The sequence below is a fragment of the Ahaetulla prasina genome, chromosome 16, assembly GCF_028640845.1.
Source record: "Ahaetulla prasina isolate Xishuangbanna chromosome 16, ASM2864084v1, whole genome shotgun sequence".
Lineage (NCBI taxonomy): Eukaryota > Metazoa > Chordata > Lepidosauria > Squamata > Colubridae > Ahaetulla > Ahaetulla prasina.
Window position 1 is genome coordinate 12,730,325 of NC_080554.1, and position 16,260 is coordinate 12,746,584.

Sequence of the window (16,260 nt, forward strand, 5' to 3'; positions counted from 1 at the left end):
TCCTGTCTCCCCTGGTTCTTCTCTTCACTAGACTAGACATTCCCAGTTTCTGCAACCTTTCATCGTATGTTTTAGCTTCCAATCCCCTAATCATCCTGGTTGCTCTTCTCGGCACTCTTTCTAGAGTCTCAACCTCTTTTTTTATATCGTGGCTACGAAAATTGGATCCAATATTCCATGTGTGGCTTTACCAAGTTATTAGAGTATTGTAACAAAAAGACTTCCTTAATGAAAAGAAGGAATCCTGAACACAGAATCGGATTTCATTTTATACTCCATACAGCAGAAAAAGTACAAAATAAGAGTTGATTGCATGGAAGAAATCATGGTGGATAAAAATCAATTAAAAATCACATTTTTTAAATTTAAATTGGATTTCTTGGTTATTTTTTTATCACATTTATTTTAATAAAATAGTTTTGGGGTAAAAATCTATCTAAAGATAATTTTCTATTTAAGATACATCAATAATGTAGCTTATTCAGCATGAAATGGAGCTTGGTTATGTAGCATGAAGCTGTATATTTTGCAATATTTAAATTTCTGGTAAACTCATTCAATGAATCCAAGCTCTGCCAGCTGAGATAACATGCACTACATTGATACATTCACACAGTTTCACAGTAACCATGAGATAAATCATAAAGCAAATTGCAGGAATATTGTTCTGAAAATCTATGTAGACTATAAACTGTATGGTTGTTTGAAGAGAAATGCATCTGTACCAGGCTCCAAATGTGAGGAGGAAGGGCAAATAGTAAAAATGAAGGTGAAACCTTCTAAGCCAGCGGTCACCAACTGGTGGTCCATGGACCACCGGTGGTCTGCGAGAAAATGTGGGTGGTCCGCAGAAAAATTATTTGCATTTTTTATATTGCACTAAATCCTCAAACTATGGTCCTTGGGACAGATACGTGCAAAGAACATTTTTTTGGTGCAGAGAGTCTCGCCCCCTTTGGGATCTTTTTGTGTGGGTCAGAGGGGGACGGAAATTCTGACGGGGTCTGCTTGGGCCTCCTGGTGTGGGGCTTTGGGCGAAGGCTGGAGGGAAGGGCCGCTGATGGCGAAGAGCCAGAGGGCCTCGTTCCAGTGGGACTGCACCATGGCCTGGAATTGGCTGACCATCTCAGCCCGCTGAGCCTCCAGGCGCCGGTACCTGGCCTTGCACTCCCACAGGTCTTCCCTCTGCTTGGAAAGCCTATGCTCCTAGTCCTCAGTGAGGTGCTTCTACTGAGCGTCCTTCTTGGTGAGATCCAATTTGAACTGAGCTGTTTTGCCAACTCTTTCTCATGGCGAGTGCTTAGCTCCAGCAACTGCTTCCTGTTGGGGCCCTAAGGAGCCTGGGTGGGAGATGAGGAGTGGCTGGGAAGGGAGGGGCAAGTAGAGGCTAGCAAGGTGCCCCTTGATGTGAGTGCCATCAACTTGGCCACGCCCACCCAGTCACATGACCATCTAGCCACGCCCGCCCAGCCAGTCATTACGCAGATCATATTAGCGGTCTGCGGGATTTAAAATTATGAATTTAGTGGTCCCTGAGGTCCGAAAGGTTGGTGACCCCTGTTCTAAGCAGCTTATAAACATATTAAAGAGCACCTGTCATTTCAGATCCATCATGGCAGAAGCACCTGTTAACGAGCATCCACTCAGCCGCTGCGGGACAGACACGGCAGTTGCTCTTTAAAAACTATGATTTAAATCGAGTTGATTTAAATCAAACCTTTTTAATAGTGGTTTATATCGTGCTTTAAATCAACGTGACTTAAATCAAATCCCCCCTAGAAGAAATCATCCTGCTCAGTGACATCAGAGAAATGGGGACTAACATCCCATATTAAGCATAACCACGTTAAAAGACCGTTCCCATGGGAAATGGCATCATCAGTCACAAAGGTCTCCTGTAAAAAAGGTACAATTTCAGCCAGTTGAAACAACTAGCATGTACAATTGAAAAAGTCCTTTATTATTCAGCCTCAGAAAGTCCCTTATTTGGCAGAATATCATTACTCTGTTGTTTTGTATGTACACTGAGAGCTTGTGCAGCCGAGAGAGATTCCTTGTGCGCCTATTCACACTTGGCCAAATTAGATATGCAATTCAGTTCAATTCCTGAGAAACACTCTGGGAGTGAAGATCTTCTCTCACTCATGTTTATCATTTTTCTCCCACGTGAATTCTTTGGTGTTGATGGAGGCATCTACCCTCAGTAAACCTTTTTCCACGTTCAAGGCATTTTATGTGATTTTTCTCCGGAATGGATTGTTTGATGCAGTGAAAAGTTTTCCTCTCAGACTGAAGCTCTTTCCAGACATTTATGTGGCTTTTCTCCTGTGTGAATTCTTTAGTTTCCAAGGAGGTTTGCAGCCTGAATAAAGCTCTTTCCACACTCCAGGCATTTGTAGATTTTTTCTCGTGTGCATTCTTTGATGCTTATGAAGACTTTTCCTATGACTGAAGCTCTTTCCGCACTCCAGGCATATACCGTATTTTTTGAAGTATAAGACGTACGTTAGTTTTTGGGGAGAAAAATAAGAAAAAAGCTGATTGGCAGGTGGATCGGCCTCTCGGAATATCCCCCGTCAGCTGTTCCCAGAGCTGAATTTTAGCAACAGGTTCCTTGGTTGTGAGCTCTGTGCCTTGCTTTTTTTCCCCTGCCTCTGAAAGCTTCCAAAACAGTACTTCAGAAAAAAAAGCCTTTGAAGCTCTGTTTGGGAGCTTCTTTTCTGAAGCTTCTTTCAGCCTCTGAAACCTCCATTTGAGAAGCTGGTAAGTATAAGACGCACCCAGATTTTCACCCTCTTTTTTGGGGGAAAAGGGTGCGTGTCAGCCTTCGCTTATTACTTTAAGTGTTTGTTTACTTATTAGAGTGTTTAACTGTTTTATCTCTTTGTTAAATGTTTTGTTATTACTTGTTGCTATGTGTGACTGATGAGGTGATGGCCCCTTTAACGCCGCGGCTGACATTTGAAAGGAGGGATGAAGGATTCAAACAGACAGGTTTCACGAGCACTGCATGCCTGACATTTCAACCAGAGGATTGACGGAGGAATAACATTGGAAGTAAAGTACCACATGGCCAAAGAGGAGAAGGACAATGGACTAGAACTGTTTGACTTTTGGAGGGAGGAGGGCTGAGTAAGGGGAAAGGTATCTTTAAGCCATATCTATTTCCAGTTTAAGCTTAGCTTCTATTGCAATCTGATGTGCTTAGTAAAAGTTACTGATCTCTATAACAAATGGAGTCAGGGTCATTCTTTCTTAAGTATTCATCGGAGGATATCTGACAGTGCGTCTTATACTCCCAAAAATACGGTATTTGGCTTGTGGATTTTTAGATGTTTTTCAAGAATTTCAGTTGTTTTGAAAGATTTTCCACATTCCCCGCACTGGTACGGTTTTTCTAAATGGAGTCTTTGATGTGTATAAAAGTTGCTCCTATAAGCGAAGCTCTTTCCACACTCCAGACACTTATAAGGTTTTTCTCCTGAATGGATTCTTTGATGTTGCTTAAGATATTCTCTCTGACTGAAGTTCTTTCCACACTCAAGGCATTTATGTGGGTTTCCAACGGAGTGGATGCTTAGATGCCTTTGAAGCTCTCCATAGCCTTTGAAGGATTTTTCGCATTCCGTGCACTTGTATTTCTTTTCAACGAAGTGGATCCTTTGATGTTTATAAAGGTTGCTGCTCTGTCTGAATCTCTTTCCACACTCCAGGCATTTGTGAGGTTTTTCTCCCGTGTGGATCCTTTGATGGCTATTATAGCTGCTCCTATGACCGAAGCTCTTTCCACATTCTAGGCATTTATGAGGTTTTTCTCCTGTGTGACTTATTAGATGGACTTTAAGAAGGGAATTTTTTTGGAAGGTTTTTCCACATTCTGGGCACTGAAATTCCTTTCCTCCCTCCTGAATCCTTCTTTGGAAGGCTCGTCCGTCCTCCAGGCATTTATTCAGTTTCTGTCCAAAGTGGATCCTTTGATGTTTATAAAGGTGGCTGCTATAACGGAAGCTCTTTCCACACTCCAGGCACTTATAAGGTTTCTCTCCCGTGTGGATCCTTTGATGTAGATAAAGGGTGCTGCTCCGACTGAAGTTCTTTCCACACTCAAAGCATTTATACGGTTTCTCTCCTGAATGGCTCCTTTGATGTCTATAAAGGCTGTTTTTCTGACTGAAGCTCTTTCCACATTCAAGGCATTTATAAGGTTTTTCTCCCCTGTGGATCCTTTGATGTACATAAAGGCTGCTGGTCCACGTGAACCTCTTTCCACATTCAAAGCATTTATAAGGTTTTTCTTCTGAGTGGATCCTTAGATGTCTATTATAGCTGCTCCTATAACTGAAGCTCTTTCCACATTCTAGGCATTTATAAGGTTTTTCTCCTGAGTGGATCTTTAGATGGCTTTCAAGATGGTCATTTCTATTGAAGGATTTTTCACATTCCGGGCACCGATATTTCTCTCCTCCGACCTGAATCCTTTGGGGATTCCCGTGTCTTCCAAAGGCCTGTCCGTCCTCCAGGCATTTTTTCAGTTTCTCTCCAAAGTGGATCCTTTCATGTCTATGAAGGTGGCTGCTATAACTGAAGCTCTTTCCACATTCAAGGCATCTATAAGGTTTTTCTCCTGTGTGGATCCTTTGATGATTCTGAAGATCTACATTTCTTTTGAAGGTTTCCTCACATTCCGGGCACTGATATTTCTCCCTCCTGGATCCTTGGGGGCCTCCCTGGTCTTCCGAAGGAGCCTCCGCCCTCCAGGACCGTCTCGGGGTCATTTCCTCCTCCCCGCATCGCCCTCCAGGCAGCCGCCTTTCCCGGGCTCCCTCTAGGCTCATCCCTTCGGCAGCCCCGGAGCCCCCCGGCCTTTCCCCGCCGTCTCCCGGGGAAGCCGCGCTGGGATCGGGCAGGGATGCTCCGCGGGGCCCGCTCTCCTCCTCCTCCTCTCGGGCGGCGCTTCCTTCCTTCCCCCGCCGGGCTCCTCCGTCCTCCTGCAGGGGAGAGAAAGAGAGAGGCGGGTCACGGCTGCGTCCCCTTCCCCGCAGGGGAGGCCCAGGCCGAAGCCTCCGCTTCTTGCAGACCAGAAAGAAACCCTCCTGGACTGCGACTCCCAGCATCCCCAGCGCCAAACCTGCATCATCCGGACTTTTCTTTCGCCGATTCAGGAGCTTCCCTCGTTGCCAGTTTCGTTTCCGGAAGTGGAGGCTTCATGCCCTTTCTTCTCTAGAGGCTTTCCTGTGGAGGAACCGCCCCAAGGAGTCCTCCTGCCAATCCCCGCCCTCCCCAGAGCGACCAATCGGCGTCCGCCTTCCCCCAACGAGCCAAAGGGCGCCTGCGCGGTTCCGAGGGTTGTTCTGGTCCCGGGCGGAGCTGAGGCGGGGGGCTCCCCTTGAATTTGGGGGTCCGCTGTTCTCCCTCCTCCCCGCCCCGGATTCAGGCAGGCGGAGGTCCGAGGCCTTTGTGGGGCTGCGACCCTCCCCTTCCTCCCCTCCCCCATCCAGGGTCCTTCCCTCGGCAAGGCGGGGGGGGGGAGTTGGGGGCCCCCCAGGCAGGCGGGGCTGAAGGGGCTCCGCTTCCTCCTGGGGGGCTCCGGCCAGGCTCCTCCCTGCAGCTCCTGACCCCCCCAAAGCCCCCTTTGCCCATCTGCAGGGGGGGAATCCCCTCCAGGACCCCCCCTGAATATGTGGCCCCCCTCGGCCTCTGCTGACCCCCTGAGGCCGAAGCCTCCCGGAAGGCGAAGCTTTCCCTCCGTGGCCCCTCGGGAGGTTGGGGCCCTGGCAGCCCCCCCAGCTCTGCCCCCCTCCCCTGAAGAGCTGGAGGACCCCCACCGCCTTGGGTTGGGGGGCTTTTCCTCCTGAAATCCTGGGCCCCAAAGGCTGGAGGGGTTCCTGGTCCTGCGGCTCTCTTGCACTGCAGCTTCTCCTCGGCTGGGAGGGGATCCTGAGCCAGCAACTCCATAAGTTTTTCAACTTTTATGTCCCGACCATCTCCTCAAAAGAGCAACTTTTAAGATTTGACATCATTTCCATGATCTTGTTTTTGCAGTAAATACCTGAGGTGATCTGATGCTGGAACCTAGTGAGGTCGTCAAGGTGTTTTTAGACGTATGTAGGAAGTTCCGAATCCCTAGTATAGGTCTCCTGAGTGAGCAGGGGGTTGGACTAGATGACCTCCAAGGTCCCTTCCATCTCTGTTACTGTTCCTTCCATTGTCAGGTAACAGAATAAGAACAACTGAGCTGGAAGTGACCTTGGAGGTTTTCTAGTCCAACCCAAGCTCAAGCAGAACTTATCCCAAAAGTGCTTTTTCAAGAGGCAACTGGAATTTAATAGCTTTTCTTTGAAGATGTTTCACTTGTCATCCAAGAAGCTTCTTCAGTTCTTTAGTACCAAAGAACTTTTTGGATGAGAAGCGAAACGCCTTCAAAGGAAAATCAGAAAATCCACTTGCCTCTTTGGCTGCCCTTCAGTTCCAGGACATGAGATTTTTGACAGGACCATGTGGCAGGCCCCCCCCTTCCCTTCCCCCCCCCAGGGGGGAGTTTCCCCAGTTCCCTCTTTAACAGGGGTGGGTTCTAATTTTTTTACAACAGGTTCTGTGGGCGTGGCTTATTTTGTGGGTGTGAGTTGATTGTCATGTGACAGTGGGTGTGGCTTGATGGTCATGTGACTGGGTGGGTGTGGCCAACTTGATATCACTCAATGCTCTTGCTTAGCAACCAAAATTTTGGGCTCAATTTTGGTCATAAGTCAAGGACTATCTCTGCCTCCCTCTGCATGGCAGCCTTGTCCTAGTAAACTACTCCTTTCTGGCAATTTTCCTCTCTGTTAGAGGCACCAAAATAATCTAGACATGTAGGGTTTCCTGCTGGAGCAGGGGGTTGGATTAGATGGCCTCAGGTCCCTTCCAGCGCTAGATTGCTGTCCTGTTTCAAAGCATCTTCTGAAGCCAAATCTAGTGCCAGGGTTTGTGGTCCTTCTTCCCTCTTCTTTCTCTCTCTCTCCCTTCCTTTTTCTTTCTTCTGTCTTTATCTTTTTCTCGTCTCTCCCTTCCTCTTCCTCTTTTTCTTTCATTCTCTTTTCTCTTTCTCCCTCCCTCTTTCCTTCTTTCATTGTCTCTTTGTCTGTCTTTCTCTGTTTCTTTCTTTGTTGTCTCTCCCTTTCTTTTTTTTCATTCTTTTCTTTCTCCCTTTCCTTCTCTTTTTTCTTGTCTCTCCCTTTCTTTCTCTTTTTCTTTTTCTCTCATTCTTTCCTCTCTTTCCTTCTTTCTCTCTCTTCTTGTCTCTCCCTTTTTTCTTTCGTTCTTCTCTCCCTTTATTTCTTAAAGGTAAACTTTTTTCGGGAAACAAATTAAAAGGGCAGGGACAAAATTACTGCATGTAGTCCGTGTTGATTTTAAATCTCCATTTGATTCCATTTTGAGAGAGACCATTATGAGGAACCTGGAAAATGCAGTCGAAATAGTTTTTCTCATTCAGCAATTGTATGAAACGTGCTAACCATCCTCTTCAGAAAACTCTCGCAGGGCTGTATTTGGACCCCCACCTTCTTTAAGGAGCCCCTCTACTCAAAAGGTCAGCTGACCATCTCCTACTTAACACCTGTCTCAATCCCTGGGCCCAGATGTACTTCTCCTCCTATATGCTGAGAATAAGGCTAGTATCTCACAAAGTTTTGTTGGTCTTAGATCAGGGGTCTCCAACCTTGGCCACTTTAAGCCTGGAGGACTTCAACTCCCAGAATACCCCAGCCAGCTTTGTTATCTTGTTGTAGAAAACTTACGTCTTAAAGTGAGGAGACAAGACCACAAAGGATTTGAGAAACAAGAATTAATTTATTATTTGCGCAAATAGGACACAGACCCCCACTCGGGTGGAAAACAAAGGTCTGAGCATCGAGCATGGCTTAAACATAATCTTTTATACTTTTTGGTTACAGACATTGCCATAAGAAAAAAAGAAGAAGTTATCCTAATTGGTTGAAATAAACAAAAGCCCATATATGGTCTACTCTTATCATACACCTTCTGGATACACGTGTTACTCTCGATGCCCCCTCCTCTTTGCCACATAGTCACAAGAACAGTTTGTAGAAATATTTCTGCACTTTCCCGAAAGCTTGCAAAACCATATACCTGCCCAATGGTATACTTCTGCTTTCTAAGTGACACGTTGACTTTTATACAAGTTGGTAATATCTGATCTTGTTATAATCCTAACAAATAAACATAATGCACTTGTATTATAAAGCATTGGGGTCTTGCTTCATTCCCCCCTCTTGTGACTACACTATTATCGTTAGATTAACGTGTAGTCTCAAACTCATAATCCAGAGTACATTGCTCATATGTGTTAACCTGTTCATATTCCCATAATACCATAGCCTGGGCCGTGGATCTCTTTTCAACCAATAAAAGGCACTATCCAATACATTCCATCAGGGGCTAACCAGACAAGGAGGTGTTATGTTGCTTGGCGATATATGAGCTGAGGATGGAGACATTGGAGGCCATAGCCTCCTATGTGGGCTGGTATCCCTTACCTGACCACCATTCGCCATTATTCCAGGTGGATAAACACCATAAAGATCCTACCTGGTGACAATCGGTAGTATGGTTTTGGGTATAGCAGACGGATCCCACTAAGTTCGAGGTTAGGGCCCAATTACCATCTTTTCCGAAGGTGGCCATTAGGTTACCTTGCTGTTCCATGTCTAACACTACAGAATAGTTCAATTCCTGTGCCTCCCAAGGCCATTTTCCTCCTATGATGGTTCCACCTCCCACTTGCATGGCTATCGTTTACATGCCTTTACAAATATATGTGATTTTCCTTTTAACAAAATTAATAACACTTTTATTTCCAAATAGGTTCACTCTTCAATATGTTTCTCATAACATGTTTGTTCGCAATTTGCAATCCCTCCTTTGTTATCTATTTATCATCTACCTGTTTCACCCTTTCTTTCACCATTTGTTTTCCTTCCTTATCAGTGAATACAGATTTCACATCAAATTCCAAAGCAGGGATTCGGATCATCAATTCCCCCCTAATGATGCTGCTGTCTTTGCAGCTTCATCCACTAATCTATTAGTTTAGAAGTTCCCTTCTTATGTGCCTCAATGTGCATTATAGCCAGCCATTCTGGGCCTTTACCGCCCCCCCTCTTTTCTTTTTTTTTCTAAATAAAGTCATTATAAAATTCACTTGCTTTAGTTCTATCCAGATCCTCCAAAGGAATATAATATTCTATACGCATACTTTTAATCAGTATAAATATTACCCACTTCATTTGTTAACAACTTTCACTCTTATAATAAAGCAAACATTGCACCTATCTGTGCTGACCAATCAGATGGCAACCATTCTGCTTCCAGTACCTCAGTAGTGTCACCATTCACCACTGCATAACTGATCAGCCTCTTCCCCTTTTCCACCCGGGAAGGCTCATCAATGAATACATTGATACCACCAACTATAGGACTATCTTCCAAATCCTCTCAGACTTCTGCTTGTAAATTGATTGGTTCCACACAACTGTGTTCCACATTATCCCATTCTTTTCCCTCCCCTGACAGGAATTCTGCTGGATTGCAATTCCTATCAGTCGAGAGAACTAAATCCTCTTGCGATAACAGGATAACCTCATATTTCAAAAGCTCAGCATTGGTAAGCCACCTTTGGGCTTTCTGCATTAAAACTGTCTCTACTTGATGTGGACTTTTCACCACCAATGCCACCAAAGGTTGATTCTCTACTTTCCTCCACCAAAATAACAGTAGTAGCTACTGCTTGCATGCACAAGATCAACCTCTTACTACAGAATCCATCCATTTTAGACAAAAACACTACAGGTTTCTTTTTCCCAGCTCATATCTGGGCCAACACCCCCTTCATAACGCCATCTTCCACTGCTACAAACAAGTGAAAAGACTTCCTTCTTTAACACCTTTTCTTTCCAAACAACTTCCCATGACTCTTCTTTCAGCAATTCCTCATACAGGAAAGTAACCTCCCTTTTCCTTATTACTGTATTTACCTATCATCGATAAATACCCAACTTGAGGAGTGTCACATTTCTATCATAAGCCAGCTACACCATTGCCTCAAGCTTCAAGGAAATGCACAACTTGTTTTTACCAACACCAACACCAACACCAACACCAGCCAAGCCTCCTATAACTGACCCCATCCCATCATAACCCCTAGTGATTACAGAAAAGGAAGTGCAGGACCTATTTCACAGACAAAAGCCAGGAAAAGCTCCAGGCCCAGACAAGATAACTCCTTCTTGCTTAAAAGTCTTTGCTGACCAATTGGCCCCTATCTTCACCCATATCTTCAATAAATCACTAGAGATGTGCTATGTTAGACCCCTTGCAATTTGCATACTGAGCAAATAGATCAACAGATGATGCTGTTAATATGGCTCTGCACTATATCCTACAACATCCCAAATCTTCAAGGAACTATGCAAGGGTCCTCTCTGTAGACCCCAGTTCAGCATTCAATACCATCATTCCAGACACTCCCCTAACCAAGCCAAACCAGCTACAAGTACCTGAACAGACTTGTAAGTGGATCACAAGCTTCCTAGCTAGCCAAACCAAACATCCATTCCTACCTTCTACTACTTTCTTTTTCCATCCACATAAACAAAATAATCTCTCCTTAAGGGAACATCCATTAAGGTAGGATCTAACTTTTTTTTATTTTTTTATTTTTGAGGAATAAGTCCAGTCATCTTTTTCCTTCATACCTCTGGGTTAAGATCCTCAAAATCCATCCCCTCCTCCGGGTAACACTAGGCTAAAATATCCAGACTATCATAGAAATCTCCTCAACCCCTTATCATTCAAAACTCACAACTCACAGACTTACAAACATAAAAGAGTATGGTAAAAAAGAACACCCCCCAAAATTAAAAGAAATCACCTACATGAGGTATTTTTGGGTCTCTGCTCTGAAATATATTTGTTCCAAACTTTAACATCAGGTCTCTGTTATCTAAAGTGATTTTAAACACCTCAAACATTTAAAAAATAAAATCAGAATCGCAATTCAGAGCAGGATTGAAAATATATCTGCTTAGCTGCCATATGCATGCAGCGTTGCAGGAACAAGCTACCCATTTGCCCTACCTCTCTCTCAGACAGGCTCGGCAAAGAAAAAATGTGTAAAAGAGAGAACAAACCGCATCCCCCCCTCTTCTTACTTCTCTTTTCCAAGGCAAAAAAGAAGGGGGGTATACAGGGAGGAAGGATACTGCTCCTTTCGCCATTTAACATCACAAATAACTATTTCTAACTCATGGACATTATAATCCTGATTGGCACAGTCCCCTTTCAGCTTTTCTACCTGCTCTAAGCATGCAGATTTGCCATTTAACATATCAATTCGTTCCCAATCGAGACTTCCACACACCCCCTTTTGGGAAACAGTTCCTATATACAGAGCCCTAAACATCCAAGGATACCTTTGCCTGTTTCCCCTGCTTGATTGTAGTTTTTGCCACAATCCCAGACCTCCCTGAGATCTGATCTTCCCTATCCTGACCATCAAGCACAGTTTGACACCAGTCCCGAATTTTATCTTTTAGTTGGGGTTTTCCCCGCATCCCCCTCCCCTCCTTTAACATCTATACCTGTAACACCATATACAGACATAGGAAGCTGAGGATGATATTAATCACAGTGTTGCAGTTCACAAGTACAACAATAATAACAACAGCATTCAGTAACACAATCTGTAGAGTGCAAGGTTGCACAGCTGCTTTTGGATCTTCAGATGGAGTAAAAGAGTCCACCAATCAGGTCAGAAAGACAAAAATTGTTTCTCCTGCAAAGAGAAAAATCCCAAACAAAACTCATGCATATCAACATGACCACATTTTTGAAAATATTCATTCTCAGCTGGTCTCCAGGAATCACTTGGCGCTTGTGGAGTTCTTTCACGGGGCAAGTTTCTCTTCCATCTGACAGAAATCTAAGGTGTTCAGGACTTGCTGTGACACTCACTCAAATACAATCCTTACATGAATACATAAAACAAGAAAGAAAACCTTACAATGAATTTCCACCCTTCTCCCATCTGGGGATTGAAAAAAGTCTTTTGATCCTTACATGTCCAATCATTACATGTCCATTTCTTCATTGGGAAGTTCTGCTCCACTTTGTTGTTGTGGTGACTTTCAGTGGAGGCTGATCCAAATCCAATTACTGGCTCAAATGGATGGAATGTCTCTTTTGGGGAAAGCATCTTGACCCATGTATTTGGCTTCCACAGGTTTGAGTCATCTGCAGGGCTAAAAGACATGAGAAGGGGTCCCCTCCTCCTCCCTTTCTGGGTGAGAAAAGGCATTGTTGGAGGATTAGGGAGGGGTGGGATGGATAGCTTGCAGATAGAACTTGAAAACATCAGCATTAAACAGATAAGAAACCTAACAATTCCTGTTTTCTGGGTAAGACCCTCCCCAGCTGTTACATTTTCCTTTGTATTTGCAAACAGTTGGTAATCCTAACCTAGGAGCTTGCGTGAGGGCCTCTTTGAGAACTGTGAAATTTTTCTCTTCCTGTTCCCCCCACAAGGGTTCCCTTTTTTTTCACAGCAATATACACAAGCATCAACATAAAACAACTACATATCATATAAGCATATATATGAGCAAAAGTATGCAGCAACTATATTAATTTGATATAATGAAAGAAAACAATAGGACAGGAACGGTAGGCACTTTTGTGCTCTTATGCATGCCCCTTATAGTCCTCTTAGGAATGGGGTGAGGTCAATAGTAGACAGTTTTTGGTTAAAGCTTTTGGGATTTTGGGAAGAGACCACAGAGTCAGGTAGTGTGTTCCAAGTGTTAATAACTCTGTTGCAGAAGTCACTTCTGCCAGGCCTGCGAGAGGGGGCTTTGAAAATCCTACCCTTTGGCCCCTCCCTTTCTGGCTTCATCCTAACCCACCTCTGTAGCTTTTTCAAAACCTACCCCTGCTTCTGCCAGCTTCCTTTTCCTTTTCCTTTTCCCTTTCCAGTGTCCTTTCTTTCTTTCTTTCTTTTCTTTTCTTTTTTTTTTCTACCTATGGCACACTGGTTCCTTCCTATACGTATTCCATATCCCTGCCTTATAGAAGGTTCTCAGTTTCCATCTGCTCCACTTAATGCCATAGTCTTGGGACATGTACCCTGCCTTAAAGTTCATCAACATGCATTCTAACGGAGTAAGGGGTACACTTCCTCCCCTCATGATTTTCCCAGGGCACAAGACAAATAGGGAGAGGGATTTTGAGAGGAAGGTATGGGGTCCTTTCCACTCAGGAAACACAAGGGAGTTGTTGTTTTTTTCCTTTCTTTCCACTTCACACAAGCATGACTTCATTCACTCACACAACAGTCCTCCCACCTTTTCCCTTACTAATGGAGGGTGATCAGTCCTCCACAACCGTCCCTACTTATAGGGAGGGTTTCTCCTTATCCCCAATACTTGCCTGCAGGCTGATGTCCCCCTCTGGCCAGTTCCTAGGCTTTATTCTTGTCTCCACCTGTGGTTCTTGTGGAGGTTGCCGCAACCAGCCCTGCCTTGCACCAGCAAAAAGTCCCTCGGAACAAAGGTCCGTGGCGCCAATTAAAGGGAGGTTTCCCTGGCCCAACAGGACAGGGGCAGTGGGCAAGGCCACCACTCAGAGGGTCTCAAAAACCCCTTGCCTCCTGGCTGGCTCGCCAGTAAATGTTGTAGAAAACTTACGTCTTAAAGTGAGGAGACAAGACCACGAAGGATTTGAGAAACAAGAATTAATTTATTATTTGCGCAAATAGGACACAGACCCCCACTCGGGTGGAAAACAAAGGTCTGAGCCTCGAGCATGGCTTAAACATAATCTTTTATACTTTTTGGTTACAGACATTGCCATAAGAAAAAAAGAAGAAGTTATCCTAATTGGTTGAAATAAACAAAAGCCCATATATGGTCTACTCTTATCATACACCTTCTGGATACACGTGTTACTCTCGATGCCCCCTCCTCTTTGCCACATAGTCACAAGAACAGTTTGTAGAAATATTTCTGCACTTTCCCGAAAGCTTGCAAAACCATATACCTGCCTAATGGTATACTTCTGCTTTCTAAGTGACACGTTGACTTTTATACAAGTTGGTAATATCTGATCTTGTTATAATCCTAACAAATAAACATAATGCACTTGTATTATAAAGCATTGGGGTCTTGCTTCAATCTCACTCCAATAAAGCTGTGCTGGCTGGGGAATTCTGGGGGTTGAAGTCCTCCAGGCTTAAAGTGGCCAAGGTTGGAAACCCCTGCCTTTAGAGAGTCTCTTGTAGCGGTTTCAGCTGGAAGACAAGGGGACCATTCAGGGAATCCAACCGACAGAGTTTCAGATATCTGGGGACACTCCAGACATTCGCGTGGTTTCTCTCCGCAGTGGATCCTTTGATGTCTATAAAGGTTTCCCAACTAGCCGAAGTCTCTGCCTCAAGCGAACCCGAAAGAAACCCTCCCGGACTGCGACTCCCAGCATCCCCTGCGCCAACCCTGCATCTTCCTGTTTTCCTCCGTCGCGGGTCACGCAGCTCCCGCGTTGCCCGTTTTTTTTTCGGAAGTGGCCGCTTCGCGCCCTTTTTTCGGAAGAAGCTCCACCTCTTCCTTCGGAGGGACCGCCCCAATCGCCGCCCCCCCCAGCGATCATTCAATCACCCAGATGGCGCCTGCGCGGTGAGGAGAGCGGAGGGGGGCTCAGGGCTCCCTTTTACCTTTGGAGTCTGGTCTCTCCTCCGTATTGAGGCAGGCGGAGGTCAGGGGCTCTTCTGGGGCTGCGACCTTATAGCAGTCTATGAAGGGCAGCTAGTTGGGTCCAGTGATTGAGGCACCCGGGTAGAAACAAGAGACCCTGAGTTCAAGTGTGACACAGCCCCTCTTTCGGTCCAGGCCCACCTCACAGGGTTGTTGTTGGGGGAAAAGAGGAGGAAGGTGTGTTGGATATGAGGGCTCCTCGGTGGTCTCTGGGCTGTTCTTGCAGACTTTTCATACCCAAAGGAGCTGTTGCTAGAAGGGAGAGATACCACTCATGTCAACCCTGAGCTACAAATATTCTCCTTTATTTTGTTAGGTATGTTCTCCACCTTATTTGTAAAAAATTAATCCAGAATTCTAATAAATAAACTGGTCATGTTTATTTCTTTATTAGCTAAATGAATAAATAAACTTGGCCATGTTAATCATTTTTTCCCACGTGAATTATTTGGCGTCGATGAAGGTCTCTATGCTCAGTATGGGTCTTTCCACACTCAAGTCATTTATGTGGTTTCTCTCCTGATTCGTGGATGTCCATCAAGGTGTCCTCTCCGACTGACGCTCTTTCCACACTGCAGACATTTATGTGGATTTTCTCCTGTGTGAACTCTTCGATGTCGACAGAGCTTTATACGGTCAGGCGTCATGTAGCTGCTATTTAAAGACACTTGCGAGTCACACGTAGCGAGTTTATGTATTTATTATTTTGACAAATAAGGCGGAGACCATATGCAACAAAATAAAGGAGAATATTTGTAGCTCAGGGTTGAACTGAGGGGTCTCTGAGCCCCTCCCCCTTCTAGCAATGATGAAGGTAGCTAGTTCGTGTAATGAAATATTTGCAAGAAAACAAGCCCCGAGAACCCCAAGGAGCCCTCATATCCAACACAGCTTCCTCCTCTTTTTCCTCAACAACAACCCTGTGAGGTGGGCCTGGACTGAAAGAGGGGCTGATTCAAAGGTGAACTCAAGGTCTCTTGCTTTCTACCCCGGTGCCTCAATCACTGGACCCAACTGGCTCCCTTTCATAGGCTGCTATAAAGTCGCACCCCAGAAGAACCCCAGACCTCCGCCTGCCTCAACACGGAGGAGCGGGGGGGGGGGGGGGAGAGACCGGACTCCAAAGATCAAATAGAGTCCCCGACTCCGCCCACCTAAGCGCGGAACCATAACAACCCTCGCCACCGCGCAAGCGCCCTCTGGGTGATTGGCGTACGTCGATTGGTCGCTCTGGCCAAGGGAGGCGATTGGCTGAATGACTCTTTGGGGCGGTCCCTCCAGAGGAACAGGCGGAGTTTCTGGAGAAAAAGGCGCCAAGCTTCCACTTTCAGAAACAAAACGGTCAACAAGGGAACTGCTTGAACGGGCGACAGAAGACCCCGGGTGATTTAGGTTTGGCGCAGGGGATGCTGGGAATCGCAGTCCGGGAGGGTCTCTTTCGGGTCCACTTGAGATGGAG

General features: G+C 45.2%; 1 protein-coding gene across 1 annotated transcript; it reads right to left on the minus strand.

The window, feature by feature from the left end:
• Positions 1-244: 244 nt before the first annotated feature.
• LOC131186295 (zinc finger protein 665-like) lies at positions 245-5,674 on the minus strand. Its single transcript, XM_058159739.1, has 2 exons — positions 5,129-5,674; positions 245-4,988 (listed from the first exon to the last, which is right to left on the minus strand). The coding sequence occupies exons 1-2, from the start codon at positions 5,135-5,137 to the stop codon at positions 3,291-3,293; spliced, it is 1,707 nt and encodes a 568-aa protein (XP_058015722.1). The 5' UTR covers positions 5,138-5,674; the 3' UTR covers positions 245-3,290.
• Between the last annotated feature and the right edge of the window lie 10,586 nt (positions 5,675-16,260).